The sequence below is a fragment of the Acipenser ruthenus genome, chromosome 18, assembly GCF_902713425.1.
Source record: "Acipenser ruthenus chromosome 18, fAciRut3.2 maternal haplotype, whole genome shotgun sequence".
NCBI classification, from domain to species: Eukaryota; Metazoa; Chordata; class Actinopteri; order Acipenseriformes; family Acipenseridae; genus Acipenser; species Acipenser ruthenus.
Genome location: NC_081206.1, coordinates 16,967,765 through 16,989,252, shown reverse-complemented (window position 1 = coordinate 16,989,252; position 21,488 = coordinate 16,967,765). Strand labels below are relative to the sequence as shown.

The 21,488-nt window shown below is 42.0% G+C and overlaps 1 protein-coding gene across 5 annotated transcripts in view; it reads right to left on the bottom strand.

Annotated features, from left to right (window-relative positions):
* The window catches only part of LOC117419717 (signal-induced proliferation-associated 1-like protein 1), a 95,005-nt gene that overhangs the window by 6,853 nt on the left and 66,664 nt on the right, over positions 1–21,488 (bottom strand). For 4 of the 5 annotated variants that reach the window (XM_058991334.1, XM_058991332.1, XM_058991333.1 and 1 more), the window contains 9 exons: positions 20,952–21,109; positions 17,213–17,795; positions 16,266–16,540; positions 13,732–14,013; positions 12,847–12,981; positions 7,525–7,664; positions 4,372–4,493; positions 2,780–3,177; positions 438–659 (listed from right to left, as the gene is read on the bottom strand). In XM_058991334.1, coding sequence (XP_058847317.1) covers positions 438–659; positions 2,780–3,177; positions 4,372–4,493; positions 7,525–7,664; positions 12,847–12,981; positions 13,732–14,013; positions 16,266–16,540; positions 17,213–17,795; positions 20,952–21,109 — 2,315 coding nt within the window. The remainder of the gene's footprint in view (positions 1–437; positions 660–2,779; positions 3,178–4,371; positions 4,494–7,524; positions 7,665–12,846; positions 12,982–13,731; positions 14,014–16,265; positions 16,541–17,212; positions 17,796–20,951; positions 21,110–21,488) is intronic. The other variant, XM_058991336.1, reaches the window with a different exon arrangement.

Here is a 21,488-nt window from a genome sequence, read left to right as displayed (position 1 = left end):
AGTGACATTCATCCCTGGCTGTAACACAAAATAAGCGCTACCAGTAACATGAAAAAGTAGATCAGCATGACCTACATCCACCCTGTGCACATGTGTAAGTGTAAGATTGACAGACAGATTACACCATATAAACCCAGACTGTGATAAACGCAATACCTTGTGCAAAAGAAAGTTCCATCACAACTGGAAAAGCTGTTCTCTCGATATACAGTACATTATATAAATATGCAAGTGCAACTATCCTCAGCAAATACTGAGACCGGTCTAAAAAGTGTCCTATCAAGCATGTGGTCACGTGCAGGGTTTACACCATTTACAATGATGTAATACAGTGCCGTTCCAGTGGAAGTATTTGGCGCATATCATGTGGCACATTTAACTACCAAATTAAAGGCTCTCTTCCTCGCTCTGACCCCCTTTGCTGCATGCGCTCTTACTTTCTGGTGTCCCCGAACTCCACAGAGTTGATGGTGCCCCCGGGCTTCCTCCAGCCGATCAGGTACTTGCTGGTGGCCCCCTGACGTGGGTAGAAGGTCTTGGGGCCGGGGGAGAGGGAGGTCTGGGAGGAAGGGGAGGTCGCTGAGTGAGAGTCCTCCCGCGGAGAGCCCCGGCTGGAGCCAAACACCACAGGGCTGCCTGAGTGCCGGGAGCTGAGGGTGCTGAGATAGAGAGGGGCAATTACACCATGAGGGCTCACCGATATACCAGGTGAAAGTACAGCAGCAAATAGTGCAATGAGATGTTTCTTCTCTATGCTATACTTTATAATGCATGTATGTTTTTCTAAAGTCTTTGCAGGACAACTTCTTGTACCCCCATAGGGTTCAGAATCAGTTTGATCATTCTAAAAAGTAATCTGCTAGGAATGTTGAAACAGAGTTTCGTCAATCTGGTGGTACCTTTGAATCAGAGAGCAATGGAACTGGACAGGTGACCACAGTGCTTGCATAGGTTGAATAGAGCAAATCCACAAAATTACAACACAGTGAATGATTTGCAGGTTGATTATAGCTTCCATGTCAATCTCCACGGAATACCCACACAAGTTTCATCATAATCGGATCAGCAGATATCAAGATACACGGAAACTTCACTGGGCACAATCAGTCATGCAGTATCTCCAGTCTGACACAATATCAGAATTTTTAGAACCTTCTGGGGTACTAGAAGTTGCCCTGTCAAGATTTAAAAAAAAAACAAAAAAAAAAAAACATGCATTATGAAGTATAGCAGACAGGAAACGTAACATGGTACAATTATACATGCAGACCGACATGGAGATACAGATCTCTGATTACACTCATTTAACGATGTTTCACATATTTAGGGGAGGTAGGAAACAAAAGTGGCTCTAGTAGGTTGATGGTAAGAGGTTACAATCAGTTAAAATGAAATGCGTGTTGCTTTCTCATTTATCAGCAGTTGACCTTAAAAAGACGACCTGGTGGAAGGTATGTTAAAAAGTGAATCTGTCTCCGAGGTTGAATGCGGATGACCCATTCTGCAGTCTGACATGCAGCACATTAGCATTCAGATCGGATACACCGTGAATTCAGAGCGGTGACTCACTTGCAGTTTCATAATGATGGATCTGCATTAATGTAGCCCACTCTCAACCACCCTCTGGAAATCTACCTAGCAAGTTACGAGGGGGGGTGCAGGACGTTCCTGCAGGAGGGTCTGCTTGAAGTGGGAATCTGAGTTTCTCCAGTGCCTTCTCAACAATAAACTGTGGTGGTAAAATAGGCTCTTGTAACAGAACAGCCTTAGAAAGGCATCACATTTTTTAAATAAAAAAAAATTAAATAAACAGAGCAAATCTGGGAGCATTGTGATCTAGAATTAGACTATTACATTTCTTTTAGAGGCAGTGATCTTCAGTGTTCTTTTAGCTTGGTCCTACTAGGTTTCCTGTATTATACTTCCCTGCTGTGAGAAAAAGAAAAAAAAATGTGGGGGAGTAGAGGAATCAGAGAACACAGAGAAAATAATAAACTCAAAAAGGGATTTGGGTCAGTTATATAACTTGCCAAACAAAAGGGAAATTATAATTCAGAATCATATTATATATATATATATATATATATATATATATGATAAGTCACTGACTTATTGCGACTCTGCTGTGAAAACAACAAAGTGAAAAAGCATCCACTGCTGAAAATGAGGTATATAACAATGCAGCTTCGTCCTTGGATAAAGGGCATTATTTTATCTTTGGAAGAAATTAAAAAAAAAAAAAAAAAACCACCAGTACAGACGAACATATTTATGGTTTGAAAATACTGTCCATTCTCAAAACACACAGCAAGTTGCACATACACACACAAACAAAAAGTATAGAGAGCTCATGTTTCAATACGTCTACAGATGGAGTTTTATTTTAGGACACCTGCCAACAGTTAACAACTCTTGTATCTGCCAGCATTTCCAAGAACTTGTGGAATAGAACTTGATTGCAAAGAAAAGTAAAGGTTTCCAAGAGCTCTCTGTGAGCTACCCTGCACCGCACCTTGCTTGCCGGGACCCAGCAAGGAAACCAATCATATGTTCATCACGAAATACAAGTAATTTATAGTACATATCTGTATATGTTCATTTATTGTTCATGAAAAGGGGAGGGGTGCTGGTTACAGTTGGGCACATTGCTATCTGGCCACGAGAGCTTCTTCAATCCTGACCTGAATACCTGGAGGTGAAAGACTTGAGAGGCAGGTACAGCAAGTGCCTAAATCAGACAACGCTCTTGGCTGTTTTAAAGCCAATCAGTTTCCTATACCTGGAGTGGGAGGCTGTGTCGCTCAGGCTGTGGGTGCTGCTGTCCCGTGCCAGGGGGGGGTAGGTGCTGGGGCTTTTGGCGTGGCTCTCGGAAGGGCCTGGAGGGCCGGGGGACTCTGCGGCAGGGGGGTGGTGATCCCTGCCCCCCTCTGCGCAGCTCTGCCAGGGCGAGGGGGCCTTGTCTTTGCCCCCTGGGAGGGAAGTGGCGCTGTACGAGGTGGTGTCAATGCCGCTGTCCGCTGATGCCCCCTGCAGGAAGCCCCCAAAGCCGTTGAGCTCCGAGTCTGGCCGTTCCCCAACCCCACCCCCGATCTCATACCACTTGTCATCGCTGTGCGCGCTCGAGGCGTTGCTGGACAGGGTGTTGCTGCTGGAGTGGCTGGAGTAGGGAGCCTCTGTCTGCATGGAAATTAGAATAAGACACACGATAATACTTTCTGTGTAGATGTCGTGCAGCTTGGGTGAAAGTCTCTGCTCAAACTGTGCAAAATGATTTCTGTTATAATAAGACATCCAAAACACGATGCATTAACTTACTAGCTAAATAGGCCTCAAATGTGCAGTTTTAAAAAACAACACTATAGCAGACATACAATTCCTTTTTAAAACATTCCTTTAGGTCAAAGGAAGCTCTCTGATTCTATTCCTTATTCTCAGGGTATCTGTTTTCACTTAGATTTCCTGGGTCATTTCACATCAGCAATTTCTTCTGGTTGGTTAATGACAGGAAAGACCCCCAACCAAGTGTAGTACCATGCATCATATTTTTAAATACAAATACTATAACTGTACATTTACTATAATGTGTTTCTTTCAAAACTAGACATTTGAGACCTGTAGAAGCTGTGGAATTATTTTATTAACTTCAATCAATTTAAGGGTGATTTGTTGATTTATAATGGGCAATACACTCATTATATAAAGGGAACCTGGGACATTGTATCAAATGAAATTCAGGTGACCACTTTCTTTAACATTAATATCTTGTTCTCAGTAATTGCTAAAAAAGAAAACACATTAGAAAGGAGTAGAAAATCCTCCTTTGGGCCGTATTTTTATAAAAGCCCTTGAACTCAAAGATGCATTAGTTAGGACACCCTGTGAGCTCCACCTGGGATTGAAATGAACAGGACAGGAGGTCTAACTAATACACCATTCTTCTGGGGTTTGAACTGTATTTAGATTGGCCTACGATCCATGGTGTCCAGCACACTGGACAATAAGTAAGCTCAGGTCCGGATAGTGTATTTTTTAAAATCAGTAAAAGTTTGTGTTAATGAATTATGAAATAAGACTGCAGTGTCCCACAACTACGAGAGAGAATAAATCAGGGACCCCCTCCAACTCACATAGGGTGTTTATGTTATAGTGGAAACATTTCACAGTAAAGATCTGTAACACTGATATTATCAGCTCTATGGTCAAGCAGGGTTATTCACGGTTACCCATGGACATCCTTGTACTCTCTGTGGTCTGTGCCTATGAATAGTCAGAACATTCAGGAAATATTTACACCACGAGTACGCAGGTGAAAGAACGGAGCTTCGTGCTGCAGTGTCTGGGTCAGGCTGGCTGGCTGGCTGGCTGGCTCACCTGTCCGTGCTTGTTGGGAGAGAGGTGGATGACCTGCTCCTGTCTCTGGATGCGCGGTCCACTCATGCTCTCTCTGTAGGGGGGCGGCACCTTGGAGGAGGGTGGGGGGTGACTGGAGGGATCTGAAACACAAACAGGATCTCTGCGCTAAGAGGACAGAAGCATTTTCTCACACACAGGACAGACACAGAGACAACACAGATATGTTTATAGTGTTCATGAGGACTAACCATAGACTCCTATAGTATAGAGCAGGGATGTCCAATCACGGTCCTGGAGGGCCATTCCACTCCAGGTTTAACAGGTAAATGAGATAATAAACTCCTTCAGGATATAGACGGAGGTTTAATTGGTTGAATTATACAATTTAGAACAAGGCTGGAACAAAGACCAGGAATGGAAGGGCCAACTTTGGCCAGCACTGGTGTAGAGTTACTATTCGAAACTCCAGAAGAGCATGGGGATCAACACAATACTGATGGACCCAAAGTAAATACTCCTGCACTGAACGTTTTTCTTTTATGTTCAAATATATTATATATATATATATATATATATATATATATATATTTGAACATTACAGGGAATTGGCCTCATAAGGCATATTTTGTCAGGTTTTCCTACCTTGTGGGGATTTTTTGGACTCTGCAAGCAGTATAAAAACAAGCCCACATAGACACAGAGAGACGCTTCAATAACAAAAGCAAATCGGTTAACAAAACCAAGGCCCTGCAAAGGAAAATAGTGTAGGCAGTGCAAGAATCCTGCCCTTGCTCAAGAACACCCCAGTCCCCCTGGATTGAGGATTCTGTGCACGCTCTGGTTCTCCTCCCCGCCTATTCCTCTGCCTCCTTCTCTTTAGTGTGCCAAGCCTCATAGCTTGGAGTATTTCATAGTTTTACTGGCAAGCGCAGGACAGGGAGTCATGATTTAGAGGGGAGATGGAAATGCTCAGGTCTGCTGGCTGCAAGCCGGCCCATAATTCAAGAGGCTCTTCTGTGCTGCTGCTGACAACACTCCAGGCTGACTCTCCAAACAGATGTGTGTCTGCAGCGGCCCACATACTGTGGGTTTGTGTGTCTCAGGGAGGCTGGACCCCTCTCTCTGGCAGTGTCTGGGCAGGGCTAGTTACAGTCTCGCTCAATCATGGTAAAAGTTTACACCAAAAGATCATTACTTGTTTCCCACATTTTCGGTGCATATCTGTTGTTAACATTCCAGTTTGCTTACATTCTCTTGGTGGTTTTAGTTGTAATGACAACTCCATGCCCCAAACCACCCTAACACTGAAACCTGCTTGTGAACCAAAATACTAGTTGCGGCTTATTAGCTCTGTCATAGCTACAGTAAAATGCTTATTAAAGAACAGCCATTCCCATTAAAATGTATGGCATGCTACACCTTTTATGAGTAAGTCACTTCAATGTAAACATGTTTATAGTTTTGTTATGATGCTTGCAATCATTCTGAGTATTACTGAAATATTCAATGACTTATTTTTTATTTTAATTTTTCAAACAAGATGCTTTGGACTCAAAGCTGCTCCTCAGTTCTATTTGCCAGCCACAGACACATGTAACCTTGGCTGATCTGTCTATGAAGTTACAGTACAACTCCAAAGTTACGCACAGGGAATTGAGGAAGTTCTGCAAGGTATCTGTAACTGTAACTGAAAGGTCTGTAACTGAAACTTGCATGTGCACTATATTCATAAAATGTCTACACCTTTCCATGAGGAATAATAATGAGAAAGCAGATAAGCCAGGAAAGCTGTTTTTAAGTTAAACACACTTTATAAAAAATCATAACTACAAACTGTACAAGTTTAGGAGTACAATGCATCAAGCAGGTCAGATGTGGGAAGTAACTGAACCAAAGCAGATGAATAGACTGAATGAAGGAGACGGTGACTAACAATTACACACAGAAAGAAAGAAAAAGAAAATCAAGGCTAAGAAATCAGGACAACAAAGGGTATTGAGCAATTATAATAAATCAGATAGAGACAGGGGAGACAAACTAAACAACTTCATAAAAACAGATCACTTAGCTATTGAAAGCCAAGACAAAAGGTGGAGAAATTTAATACACACAACAATACATTCCAAAAGTTAGAAAGCCGTTGAAACTGAAATACTGGAGGGACGGAGACAGAGTGTTTCATAACACAAAAAGAAAGAAAGAAAGAAAGAAAGAAAGAAAGAAAGAAAGAAAGAAAGAAAGAAAGAAAGATTTGTTTGTGAACTGCACCCTAGAGCATCAGCATTTAACATCAGTGAAAATGATTTCAGCAACTGCAGAGAAGCACTGGCAACTACTGACCACATGAGGGGGCCACTGTCACCACTCCTCCAACAGGTGCTACTGGGGGGGTCACCTCGAGTGGGCGACGATGGGTTGCTAAGGAAGTTGCGAGATGGGAAGCTCCCTTGAATACATTGGGGGTGGGGCTGGAATGCAGGCGTGGCACACAACACTGACACTGCAAGTGAAAGCCCAGCGGGGGCCAAAGCCTCAACAATAGAGGCAGCATGGGTCTGAGACACTTCCTTATGCAAGAGACCCCCTCCTACCCCTTCTGAACAGGATAATAGCAGGTTTCCAGCTTGCAGCAGATGGCTTTGATAACTAGCTTCACTCTGGTATTATACAAACAAAACACAAGCTAGGAAGAGCCATTCTTTTATCCTGTTAACTGTTAAACTGACACACAGGCACAGACACTCCATTGTCAGAGAATCCATTATGTTCAGTGACTCAAAAAAGTATTCAACCAGCAGCCTTAACAGTCTGTAAGTTTGTAACTTTGTTTTTATTCTCAGTTCATAATGGACATTTAATTCTTAGACAAACACTGTTTTGAACTTCCGAATATAAATTTCTGAATCGAAGGAATTTATACTAAATACTAACTGTATAAATGAATAACAGCATAATTAAAAGCCTACATTTCAAGTGGTTGAATACTTTTTTCTGCAGCCATGTTGCCCATAACAGATACAAATTAAGAAAATCAGTGGGAGAGTGGCAGAATATAAATGATGAAGAATAAAATGGCCATGTAACTTGAACTGAAAGCAAAAGTGAACAGAGGACTTTTAGATTTTAGATTTGAATACTTGGGAGTCACTGTGCCCGATGCCTCGCTCTTACCATGTGCTGGCCTCTCGGAGCCTGCGCTGCCCATGTCCGCCTCCTGGTTGTGCTGCCAGCTGGGCGTGGACTTGCCGCTGCTGCCCGTCTCCCCGATGCTCTGCCGGTCCACAGACAGAGGGGAATGCCTCACTTCGAACCTGCCGGAGAAGCAAAGGGACAGAGCTCCATCACTGCCATCCAAAACCACATGGTCTTGTTTCTTGCTCACAATCAGTCTTCTTTACAGGAGGCTGTGTGGTCCAGTGGTTAAAGAAAAGGGCTTGTAACCAGGAGGTCCTCAGTTCAAATCCCACCTCAGCCACTGACTCATTGTGTGACCCTGAGCAAGTCTCTTAACCTCCTTGTGCTCTATCTTTCGGGTGAGACGTAGTTGTAAGTGACTCTGCAGCTGATGCATAGTTCACACACCCTAGTCTCTGTAAGTCGCCTTGGATAAAGGCGTCTGCTAAATAAACAAATAAAAATAATAATAATAATAATAAGTAGTAGCAACCGGTACAGACAATCCTCACGAGAAGACACTCTTCTACCATAAGAGAGACAGGGTGCACGATACAGATTAACCTTCACCCCCTTGTAACACTCTGCACAGAGTGGATGGAAGAGATACATCAGTAAGAAATACCACATCGAAATGTGCTTATTTTGGCATATTTGATTTTGAACTAGAATCACACTGTTATTTTCTATATAGAATCATCTATAGTTCAAAATCGAATATTAGAGTCAATGCAATACAAATGTATTTTTATATAGCACGCCATGCCATGGCATCCCAGAGAGGTGTACAAAGTTAAAAACAAAACAAAATAGCTCATGTGTACAACCAATAATTTAAAAGCACATTCAAAAAAGTATGTTTTCCATTTAAATTTAGATTTAAAAGAATCCAATGTTTCAACCTGCCTAATGGTAATCAGAATAGAGGAAAATAGACTCAGTTTAATCTGGGTTTATTTTCAACCAGTTGGTAGCCATCCATGACTGAATCTCAGTTAAACACTTTGTAAGTGTATTTAATGCCATATCTGCCTGCGGAGGAAACGATAGATTTGTGTATCAGCATAAAAATTAAAACCAAGGAATGTATTTTCTAATAATGTCTCCAAGAGGGAACATGCATACACTGAACAACAAAAGGGCCCAAAACAGAGCCCTGAGGAACGCCAAAATATACAGTACCTAGTTCAGAGGTACAGTTGCTCAGTGAGATAAATTGGCGATGATGAGAAAGATAGAAAACAAACAAACAAACAAACAAACCAATCTAGAACTTTCCCAGAAAGACCAACATGAGACTACAGGCAACGCTGAAGAGGTGCTGTTTCTGAATCACTACACTCATGAGCTGGGACTGGGATTCCCAAATCTCATCTATTCCTGGCTCCTATGACTTGGGTAAATGAATACCTGCTATCCATTTGTGTCCCTGCACTCTAATTCAGCAGGAAGGACCGAGTGATAGCCTGTTAAAGGCTAAATCAACACTGCCTGGGCGAGCTACTTCCCATTTGTGCAGAAGACCGAGCAACGTCACATTTGGTAAGACTCTCTGAAGGTGTTGTCCCTGTAAAGCCTGAATATTATTAATCATTTCTAGACTACATTTCATTTTAGATCTTTAAAATATGTTCAAGCAGAATACACCACGGGACAGATTTATCAAAGTGTTTACACATGAGGCTAGTTAAACACAGTTTTTGAAATGCTACTCAAACCTTTAACATGTATACCCAATTCACATAATATTAATTTTATAAAACCTGCAAAAACATACAATCTCTGCTTAACTCAGTCAGACGTGGTAAATATAGGGTTCATACGGTTTTTCTGATACAAATATCAAGGACTTTAAGGACCGTTTTGACAATTTTTAGACCTATTTCAGGAGTTTGACAATTCTCAATGTTGAGAACTAATAACCAACTGTAAAAATAAAGCTTTCGCATTAACAGTTTATTTAACTGTAACAAAAACCTAAATTATACTCGCTTTGGGTATAGACAAGCTCTAGACAAGTAAACTTTCTTATTCAGTAACATTAAGGCACTGGTTTACTATACATATTAAAAAAAAAAAAAGACTTAATTCTGAAGCAAATGCAAAGACTATTTTTTTTTTTTTTTTTGTTTAATAAAACAATTAACAGTATATATTTAACAGGCAGCACCAGTCAAGAGTTGTTTGTTGTTTTAAACCATTCAAATGGTCTTATTCCTCAAAAGTGTCTTTACCTTTGTGCTTGCTTCTAAATATGGTCCATTGAGTTAGAGGGCAAAGTTTGCCCATAATAAAATAACTTCAAACAATAATGTAACTGCTGCTACTGCAACCAAGTCATTTCCTGCTAGGTTTGGAATTCATTTGCTCATTCATATGTGTTTTATTTTAAATATTGGGGCACGTTTTGGTACATTATTTTATTTCTAACAAGCGCTGACAGTGCACAGAACGATGGGGAGAGTTTAAGCAAAAATATTTTAATTACCTTACAATTTCAGGTATGTGCCTTTAAAGTAAGATGACACTGGCTGCAAAGGAATGACAGCGACTATTGTCACTTTTCTTATACACAAATAAGCTTACTTGACTTGAAATAAAGTGATGCAAGCTAATTCCTACTTGATTTGATTGAATGAGTAGTACACAACAAGCTTCAATATGAAAGCTGAAAATGTATTTCAATAAAGAACGACACATTTTTAATGAAGAAAACATTCTACCCTACTTAACTAAAAGTAAAAATGGGCTTCTTGAAATATCTCTGCTTCAGATTATTACTAGTGCTTAACAACAACAACAACAACAACAACAACATTTTATTTAAAGTTGGTTTTGATCTTAAACGAAATTAAAAAATCTACAAATTGCATTTTGGTGTTTAAACCATAAATATGTGGAACCATAATCTAAAACAATTTAAAAAAATCCGAATATTGCACATCTGCTTATCCAGCCGAGATAAAAGTTGGTAAGGAGATCCTTTAGTCCAACTTACTGAATCAGAAACTAGGGATGTATGAAGGCATCTGTACCTCCATCTGTGAGTATTATTATTATTATTATTTATTTCTTAGCAGACGCCCTTATCCAGGGCGACTTACAATTGTTACAAGATATCACATTATTTTTTACATACAATTCCCCATTTATACAGTTGGGTTTTTACTGGAGCAATCTAGGTAAAGTACCTTGCTCAAGGGTACAGCAGCAGTGTCCCCCCACGTGGGATTGAACCCACGACCCTCCGGTCAAGAGTCCAGAGCCCTGACCACTACTCCACACTGCTGCCCCTATGTATGTTACATCTACAGAACCTGGGTGACACAGGGATCTATTTCCCATGATCCTGAAGCATCTAAGTTTGTACAGCATGGTGGAGGCCTTGCTGGTATGCTGCTGACATATTTGCTGAGAAACAGTGAGGCAATTGTACTGCAAGCCTTCAGTGTGTGGTATTTTCAGCCCAAGTTGCAAGCAAACTACTGCAGAGTTTAAATAAACACACAAAGAGGTGGTAACGGTGGTTGAACAGAGATTATTGTGGTTTCACAAAGATCACCGTGGTTACACAACACTGTCACCGTGGTTACACAACACTGTCGCCGTGCTTTCAAAGCTTGACCAATTCATAAACATATCCAGAGAGACTGTTTTTGCCAACCATAAACCCGATCACATGGTTAGGCAAATTGAAAACAGCTGTATCAGTTGGGATTGAAAACAATACAGTACAGTGAGCCTAACTCAGTGAAATCAGTAATTAGGTTAAGCATCCAAGACTCAGTGGGCTACAAAGTACCTTCATGGCGGTTACTGCCCCCCCCCCCCCCCCCACCCCACCCTTTTCAATGGGGATTGCAGAAATAAAGTAAAATCTGTCTAATCCAGCCTATCTACAAACCAGCTTTCAGTATAATTTTTGATTCCTGACCAAATCCCTAATCCAGCCCATCCACAATCCGGGTCCTGTCTATTCTGGAATCCAGCATGAACTGTAACTCTTATCTGCCTAAAATCAATGGAGATCTGACTCTGCAGTCTGGCACCAAGACATGTGATCTTTCTTTTCTTAGTTTATAATTAAGCACGTTGCAGAAATACAACCTGCAGCTATGGTCTCTCTACAGTAAAATCCTTATTAACATTATGAAGAAAGTAAAATGTAAATTATGCAATCCTTGAATTACAGGGTATACCGGGACAGTGTTTCTACTGCATTGTAGGTACTGTAATAGAGATTTTTTACAGTGTTCAAATAGTTTGTGATTCATTAGGTACAGTATTAGATGCCTGATTAGACAGAATTACTGTTCATTCAAACTTGTTCTGGATAAAAAAATAAAATAAGTATAATAAAAAACATGCAGGTCAATGAGTTAAGTCAGAAAGTGCATGTATTCATACCAATTACAAAACATAACTACTTGAACTGCAATAAGCTATGTCATTATTTATAGGTCCGTCTTGCACAGACAGCATGCTCACAGCATGCAGGGCAGCAGTGTGGAGTAGTGGTTAGGGCTTTGGACTCTCGACCAGAGGGTTGTGGGTTCAATCCCAGGTGGATGACACTGCTGCTGTATCCTTGAGCAAGGTACTTTACTGTGGCGGAGTGTCCCGCCCCTATATATTTATTTATTATTATTTGTATTTTTGTTTGCGGCGCAGTTAAAAGTGCCGTGTATTTGTTATTGTTTATATATTTAAAAACCTCGTGAGGATGCGTGGCTGATCAGCTACTGATTATTTAACTAGCTGACAGTCACGCATCCTTACTAAACACGTGCAGACTGTGGCCGAGGGGTAATAAGATAATTAACAGCTAGTTAACCCCTCGGCCAGAGTATAAGAACCTGCAGCTGTCCGTGCTGCGAGGAGAGTGTAGAGAGAAGAGTACGGGGAGCGGAGAGAGAGAGCGAGGAGAATAAAACAAACAATTGCTATATTTAGATAGACTTGTTTCTGTTTATTTGTTTGGCCAACAGTTTATTTGTTTGGCCAACAGAACGCCTTTATTATCCCAACAAGAGTAATGCTGCTGCAGTTTTAAGAGCTTATCGCTGGTAATCAAACTATTGCAGCAATGATGCTCTCATTAGCCATCCGCAACATCCTGCCAAGAATAGACGCTGTAGTTAAAGCAAATCCCATTGATTACCGTATAGATTGAAACCTCTGAATGATTGGAAACATCACCCCTCCCCATGGCTCAGAGTGGAAAATCATCATGTGGCATCTCTACCTGTTTTCAGCTCTCTCCCTGTCTCTTTCTGACCCACACCACTTCAAGTATATTTAACCTTTCGTGGAGCTCACCCCTCAGGTACGGATTTCTGTCTCCAGTGGGAGCCACCCCCTGAGCCGGTATCGCTGGAGTAGGAGTGGCTGCTGGGAGAGTTCCTGCCATGCTGGGACACCAGGGCGTAATTACTGTTAGAGCCAGGGGAGAACCTGAGGGGAGAGGGGACGAGAGATGAGGAACAGGGCATGGGATGGATCCAAGGCATTTCACAGCAGGGGTTATTTTTAATGGATGGCAAAGACCTTTTCAGGCTATCACAAAGCAACAGCTGGGAGTCAAAGCGGTCAAAGCATGCAAGCGTAGTAGCAAAAAGGGGGCATTGAAGAAGTGGTAATGACCAGCTCTGTGCTTAACAAGAAGCAGCCAAATCTCAGTGTGAGAAAGTGCTGTACTGCACTCAACACTGTGGGTTAGAGCTCTTAGTCCTACTGTGTAATAGAAATCTCGTATTAGAAATTCACCATTAAAAGATTTGTCAGAATTCCAGTACATCTTGTCCTACAACCCCCGAAGTGAAATGTCTAGGTTTTTTTTTATTTCTAGTTTAAAAACTTCATTGTGTGTATTTTTCCTTTCTGAAAAAAAAATAAATAAATAAATAAATAAATAAATAAATAAATAAAATCACTAATCAGGAGTAACTAGCTTTCAGAATCTAGTCATTTCTGTTTAATAGCAGTTGTGTACAATATCTGTTTATGTCATTTTAAATGTTGTGTGTAGGATGTCATATAAGAGACAGCATTCAGCAGTTTGAGCCGCCAGAACTGCTCAGCTTTGCTCGGCGGTCATCTCATCCAAACTGCTCGAGATGAGGTATACAACATGACCCTACACACCACATATTGACTTAGAGTGTGATGGATGAGCTACCGACAGCAACTGGGAATGGGGTGTACCTCTTGGGGTCCAGCGGGCGGCCGTCGCTGGACACACTGCGGGGGATGATGGCGCACCGCTCCCCCCTCTCTTGGCCCTGTGCCTTCCCCATGCTGCCCCCCACAGACACAGCCCTGCTGGGGGTGCTGCCGGCGTGGCCCTGCGGGGGAGACTGCTGGGGGCTGGAGGCTGTGCGCTGCCACTTGCTGTGGTTGCGGAAGGGGAGCTTGTACTCGTAAGGAGCCCCCTCATTGTTGGTCTTGTACTCCACAACGGGCATCCGATACATCTCCGAGCAGCCCCTAGACAGAGAGGAGGCAGGGAGAGCGGGAGAAGACATTTTGTAAATTATACTGATACATACCCGCTAATCTAATAAAACAGTAATACGTTTTCAAACCCATTATCATGATTAAATTGAAAGATATGAGAAAAACCGGTCTCCACTACTCTAGAAGTTGTAAATGTTGCCTTCCAGCTGTTTTGGTCTAGAAAGCAAAACTTCACATTATAACTAGAAAAGCAAAAAATCACAAAAATGTGCACTCTCAAATTAATAGGTCAGTCAGTTTTTGGGAACCCTGTTTTCGAAAGTTAAGGGTCACAAGCTTTCACAGAAACATCCAAACAAACAAGAAAAGAAGAAAACAGTATGTACACTGTGCAGCAGCTTGTGCACATAATTAGAAAATGGAAAGGAGAGTTCAAATTAAATAGACAGGGAGAGGTAAATGAGAAAGTAAAAGCCAATTGTTGTGGGAAGCAGCTGTCTTACAGTGCGAATTATCAATTATTAGATAGTGCTGACCAATTATTGAGAATTGCTGAAGAAAGAAAGTAACAATCCCTTTATTATCTTCTGATAGATGCTATTCTTGGGTAGAATTCTGCAATGCGGCTAAAAAGCCATGACGTCACAGTACAGTACTTTATTCACAGAGAGCTGTATTTTAGGAATGTGCCTTTAGTAATCTTTGAGTCTATCAGTATTTCAAAAGAGAACATAGCTTTAAATGTCATTAACAATTGTGTTTCTGGCTCCCGAGTGGCGCATCCAGTAAAAGCACTCGCGTAGAGTGCAGGATGGGCCCTAGAGTCTGGACGTCACTGGTTCGAGTCCAGGCTATTCCTTTGCTGACCGTGGACGGGAGCTCCCAGGGGGCGGTGCACAATTGGCCGAGCAGGGGAGGGAGGGTTAGGTCGGCCAGGGTGTCCTTGGCTCACCACACACCAGCGACCCTTGTGGTCTGGCCGGGCGCCTGCAGGCTTGCCTGTAAGCTGCCCAGGGCTGCGTTGTCCTCCGACGCTGTAGGTCTGGGTGGCTGTATGGTGAGTCTGCAGTGTGTAAAAAAGCGGGCAGCTAATGGCACACACTTCGGCGGACAGCGGGTGTTCGTCTTTGCCCCTCGCGAGTTAGTGCAGAAGTTGTGGCGGTGAGCTGAGCTAAACAAAATATTTGGACACTACTAAATTGGGGTGAAAATAACAAAAAACTAATTGGCGATTAATAAATTTAAAAGAAAAAAATAAAATAAAAATAAATTGTGTTTCTTCACCTCTCCATGCTTGCTGCTCCAACACTGAGCTTTATTCCCAAAATCAGGATCAGTAACTGTTTTCAGTTCATTCAATGGGGATGTGTAGGACTCTACATTTTCAGTTTTTACTTTTGGCCATGTGATGTCCCTTTAAAATTATATTGAGCTGACTCAGTTTCTTAATTAAACACTTGGAAAAGCGTTGATTGTGAAACCAGATCACTTTAGTTTTTTCTCCCGTAGCGAGTTCAGTTAAATTGCTTTTCCCGGATTAAAAAATCTTAATGACTCATTGCAAAAATGTTAAACTGTTTTTCAAATAATACCTTATTCTTAAATTACGATTGAATTAAATCAATTTAACGTCACTCGCTGTTTGCGTTCGGTTTGAATTAAATAATGAGCTGTTGTTTTTTTTGTTTGTTTTTTTACATTATCATGAAACAGAATCACAGTCTCAATCAAGTTATGGGAGAAAAAACTAAAGTGAACTTGTTTCACAATCAACACTTTTCCAAGAGTTTAACAGAGCCCTAGTGATGTGGAATGCTAACTGTCTTTGATTTCCATTTTAAATATGCCAGCTCCACTTTCTCTATACTATACTGTACGTGGAAATAGTACAGAAAGTTAAGGTAAAATATGTTTGTCATTAAAACAGCAGTTGAAGCTACAAGGAAGCATGAAATAAACATTCACCAAAGAAAACTATCATAAAGCAGAATTGTTCAGTGAGTCTACATACATTCTACAAAGGTGGTTTTAGCCGTAGGCACAAAAGCGTCCTCCCCCTTTGAAACCTGCTTCTGAGAAGCCAAATAGGAATACTACTGCTACTATTTTCCTAAATGTTTAAACCTGACACACTATAGTTACCGCTGTATAAACACTAAGGCCAGCATCTATAACAAACTGTTCAATGTATTGCCTTAGATAACAATTAAACAGTAACCCATGAACACTGTAGCTCTGGAGGAGGCATATCCAGCCCTGTGATGCCCTGCTGTGCTGGCTACCTGCGTGGCGTCGAGTCCTCGTGCGGGGGGATGATGACCACCTTGACGGTCACCGAGGTCCTCAGCAGGTCGATCATCTGCTCGTGGGACAGCGTGGCCACGGCCACCTTGCAGATCTCCACCAGCCGGCTGCCCTGCCGCAGCCCCGCCTGCCACGCGTACCCGTAGGGCTCCACCTCGGCCACGATGCCCTCATAGTTCACGTGGAAGCCCAGCTGGCCCAGGCCGTTTCGCCGCAGCGTCATCTCGTTCGTATTGCAGCCCTTCGTCAGAAACTGAAACCACAACGCGGGCGCATTAGGAACTCGGCAGGAGATACAGCCCACAAGCGCTGCTAGGACTAAGGGTTCTTGCTAAATATCCATCACTTCACTATTATATGTAGGTTGGTGATGTCTGCCGCAAAATACTTTAGCTATTTACTTTAGCTACATCCCTTTCATATATCCCCCACAACAGCAGTGCAATATGAACCAATATATACATTGCTGTCAATACAAGTAGCTAAAACTGTGCAATCTTTCTATGAAACAACAAGTTTAGGAACCAGTTGGAGCAAAACTTTGCAGATTTGCTTCTGCTGCAAACAACTCAAAGACAAAGGCGCATCAGAATGATTTAAAACGATAAAAGAACAATGCTAATAAGAAAGAGCAGCTGTCAGTTAATGGTTCAGAGTAGTTTCTTGATAGTTTTATTATACTATTAATTTTATTTTCATTTCCGTAAAGGACAGCAATAGAAATGTTGCTTAAATATTTACTGCACAAGTGGGCCTTTTAGGATTATTATTATAATAATAATAATAATAATAATAATAATAATAATAATAATAATAATAATCTACATCCACAGTAAATATTTCATGTTTGTCTGTCACTTTTAGGCCCTTGTTACAGCCCCTTTCTACCATGTGTGCGTCACACCAGCCCCTGTGTCCCACTCACTTCCAGGCGCTTGACGACCTCACGGAAGTCTTCGTAGTTGTTTGCGACGGTGTGAAAGGACAGGCACTCCCCGCGTTCGTAAAACACCTTGAGTGTGGTGGGGCTACTGTGGGTCCAGCCGATGACGTCGCGCACCGAGCAGTTGAACACGGTGCTCTTGGCCTCGCGGTCGATGATTACCAGGTACTCGTTGGAGATGGCGAGCAGCCCCTCCACCTCCGCCCCTCCGCTGCTGTAGTCCTCGGCCAGCACGTGCCAGGTGATGCCACCCAGGCTGCGCAGCTCCGCGCCGCTGTAGGGCCGGCTCTTCTCCTTGCGCTTGGACGCCAGGGAGATGAAGGGGAACTTGCCTGAGGGGTCGATGGGGGTGCTGGTGACGTGGCGCTCCGCCAGGTCCCGCAGGTACTCCTGTCTCGTGCGCGTGGCCATGGCGCGGAACTTGTCCGACTTGTGCGCCGCATTCTCCGCGTTGATGACCTTGGCCAGCAGGAAGTCCCGGAACACCGTGGACTTGGGGAATGTCACCCCCTTGGGGATTGGCGGGCCGAAGGAGGGGACATCTTTGGAACGGGCTACAGCAACGCTGAAACACACAGGGGCGCAGGTTAGGAATATAGGCAATTTAGGTTCTTGCTTTGTGTTTTTTTTTAGCTCAGCTTGGTGTGAGTGGGATTCAAACCACACTCTGGGACCCCTGTAGTCACTGGGGACCCCTGTATAAAAAACTAAGACTCTTGCTTACAATACTAAATATACAAATAACAGTTCGATCATATTACAGTACCTTACCTGCATATCCTATTTTTTTTGTGTGAATTTGCACTTTAGTGTGCACATTTACAGGCAACATTCCCATCGTATAGCCCCTTCCTATTGCTTGCTTCAGACCAGCCCCGTGTCCCAATGTACCCACACTCTTGAAAAAGCTTGACAACCTTTTTTTTTTCTTTTCCTAGCAGCACTGGAAAGTGGCCAACTGAACTCATAAACACAAAGAACTGTATATAACTAAACTCAATTACACTGAATTTACATTAAAGTGTCTGAATATATAAAAATAAAATAAAATAAAACACACACACATACTTGGTTTGAATTTTTCTTTTCCTTTCATTAAATCAGCTGGAACGGACATGGAAAGTTTCCTGTATTGTCTGGAATCTGTGGAACTCAGTGGCTGCAGTGTGAAGGAATGCGCCCGGTTTGTTTTGAAAGGGTTCCCACAGCAGCTCTGGGGCACATTACTGTCTCTGCCAGAGGCTCGTGTTTGTGTTGGAGAGCGACTGGGACAAGGGGTTTAACTCTTGAGCAGCCCAAGTCAGACAAAGTCATCCAAAAAGCCATGTCCACTCCCAGACAAACCAGATCAAAACACCCATCCTCCTGTGCTGGAACACTTACATTTCATGTGCGCTGGTAATTTTACCTAAACAAAGTCTCACTTCTCAATAACTTTTTTTGAGGTGCAATCAGTAACCAGTTCCCTAATTGAATACCAGATAGGTAGTAATCGTCAATAATTGATGCACTGAGAAGAGTCATTTAAAAACAAGAACCAAAAATGTCATGTGCAGACTCTTCAAATATAGCTGGAAACATGCATGTGCTAATAATAATATATTTACATGAGGCTCTAAAATGGGCATGGTGGTGTTTAACTGATCGATAAATGGTTAATTAAAAAATAATGCCACGACTATCACTAATTAATTAATCGTTCTCTAACAATGACTATTTAATCTAAAACTGAAATAGCTGCCAATTTCTCTATACCGTACACAGTACTGCTCAATAGAACAGCTTTGAGGTCTGCAATTCATTAAAACACACACACACACACATACTAACTTAAAGTTTCTTGAAAAACAAAGAAGTAAAACAATTGCCATAAATCGGGGCTCAAACCACACTGCACTCCACGCAGCTGTACTTTTTCTAGGGGAGATGCTTGTATAAAACACTCATGTGAAAGTGTTTATAGCATTAAGATGCATGAATATAAGAACATTTAAAAGCCTTGGTTATATAACCCCTTTAACAAACAGAGCGCCACTTAATGTTGTTTCTCAGTGCAGAAAATCCATTATCTCTGCACACTTAAGTGTGCACCAATATGGCCGGAAATCTTATTAGCTTCAGGAGAGAAGGAAGACAGACAGGCACTTTGTGCTAAAGCCCCAGAACTTAAATTCAGTATTAGATCTACAGAAAGGTGAACTAACCAACCTGTTTCATCCCTCTGAAAGCAGCACAGGATATTAAAAAGCACTGCATGGTATTAAACCATTTGAGCTGCATGAAATGACTGTAAAACGTTTATTGATTTGATTATTCTGATAATTAACAAAATATCACTCAGTAGCTAACTTATGTACTTTAAGAATATTTATCTACTCAATACAATACGCAGAAATCTAGGTGTTCGACAATCACTTCCTGTGCAGTATCTGAGTTTCACGCCAATAGTCTAGCTGCAATTAGGTCATGTGACCACACAGCTAACAGGAAGATAGAGAGAGATAGATAGAGAGATAGATATTTTAATGTATCCTGAATTAAAGTTCTAAAAACCAATCTGCACCCGGGACCCAAAGCCTGGGGCTACTATACCGTCTTCTTTTTTTCAGTTTAAAATGCCGCACGGTACGCTAACTCAAATAATGAAGTTCCCTGGAGGAACTATTAAAGGAGTGTGTAAAAAAAGGATTTGCAATTAGAATATCCATTAGCTTGCTGTTGTTGGCAATTGAAAAGAGCAAAGCTAGTCAAATGTGACAGGCTGCCTTGTTCAGGGTTGTTCCAATACAGCAGTTTTTTTGTTTTTTATTTGTTGTATTTCGGTTCTTGCCAGTCAGACACTGTGCCGACAGAGAGGCGCAGAGAGAGAGAGAGAGAGAGAGAGAGAGAGAGAGAGAGAGAGAGAGAGAGAGAGAGAGAGAGAGAGAGAGAGAGAGAGAGAGAGAGAGAGAGAGAGAGAGAGAGAGAGAGAGAGAGAGAGAGAGAGAGAGAGAGAGAGAGAGAGAGATCCTGATCTGAACACCCCCTGCCTCCTATTCAGTCTAGTGCCTCTCTCAAGCAGAGATGTGTGCTGAAATGTGCGAGGTTCATCTTGTGGTATAGATTTTAATCTCTGCTTACACTGAGGAAGATGAACTCATTTCGTGTGTGTCTCCAGGCTGGATTCAAACCCAGGACTGAACAATGATTAACGAAGCCTGCTGTGCTACCATGCCTGTCACATTCATATCCTTTACAGTCCACAGACCTAGTCTTCTAAGGACAACGGCATTTCAACTCACAACACTGTTATAATTACTCTGCTAAATGTGAAGCCGTTTACAACCTGAGGACTCAGAAACCAATACATTCACATCCCTCACCTGCAATATTACATCCCTTCAAATTGAAAGGACAAGGGTGTACGGGAATTTGTCCTACAAGTGACAGACAAAAATGAAACATTTACAATGGAAGTTTCCCTTTAATGGAACTACCATAGGGTCAATTTGCAGAAACAAACTTGTCTATTGCCACATTCTTATTTTTTCTATAAGCATCAAATCCTTCTGTGCATTTCTGACTTTTTTTGTTGCTTTTAACATGCCATCTTTAAACAACTTCAGTATGTTGATTACCACTATGATATGTGATGCGTATTAAAAGATGATATTGTTTAAAGATGGCATTCACATTGCATTGTAAAGAAACGGAAGCCAGCCCCCCACAGGACATGCCTCACCTGTAGCAGGTGTTGTCGGAGCAGGGCTCGTGCGCCCGCACCACCACAAAGACGTGCTGGAAGTGCGAGCGGATATTCTTGGGGCTGAAGGGTTGGGCCCCGGGCTCCTGGAACACGATGGTCACAATGTCATTCCCGATGTGCCGCTTCCTCAGCAACTGCAAGACATTGCTTGTTAATAACTCAGAGTCCACGGGTCTGCACAGAGCTCTGGCTGAGATTAATAGGGCCCCATTCGGAAGCAAAGGCAAAATGTCTAAGAAGAATCACAGTCTTGCAACAGCATAGATCTAGCAATAAACTGCTTAGCTGCAGATGAAATATCGTACTGAGATTTCTCTGCCTTTGGCTTTATGGCCCGTAGATAACAATACAACCTTTTCTGATTGTATCCCCTGTAAATATACATAATTAAATTGAATTAAGAGATTCAAATGCTATTTTAATGGTCCCTTCCTTTTGTATGATGTTTTTGCAGCTGTTTTAGTTGTTTTAATAGATTTATCCCCCCTCCCCCCAACCATATAGTTGTCTCCA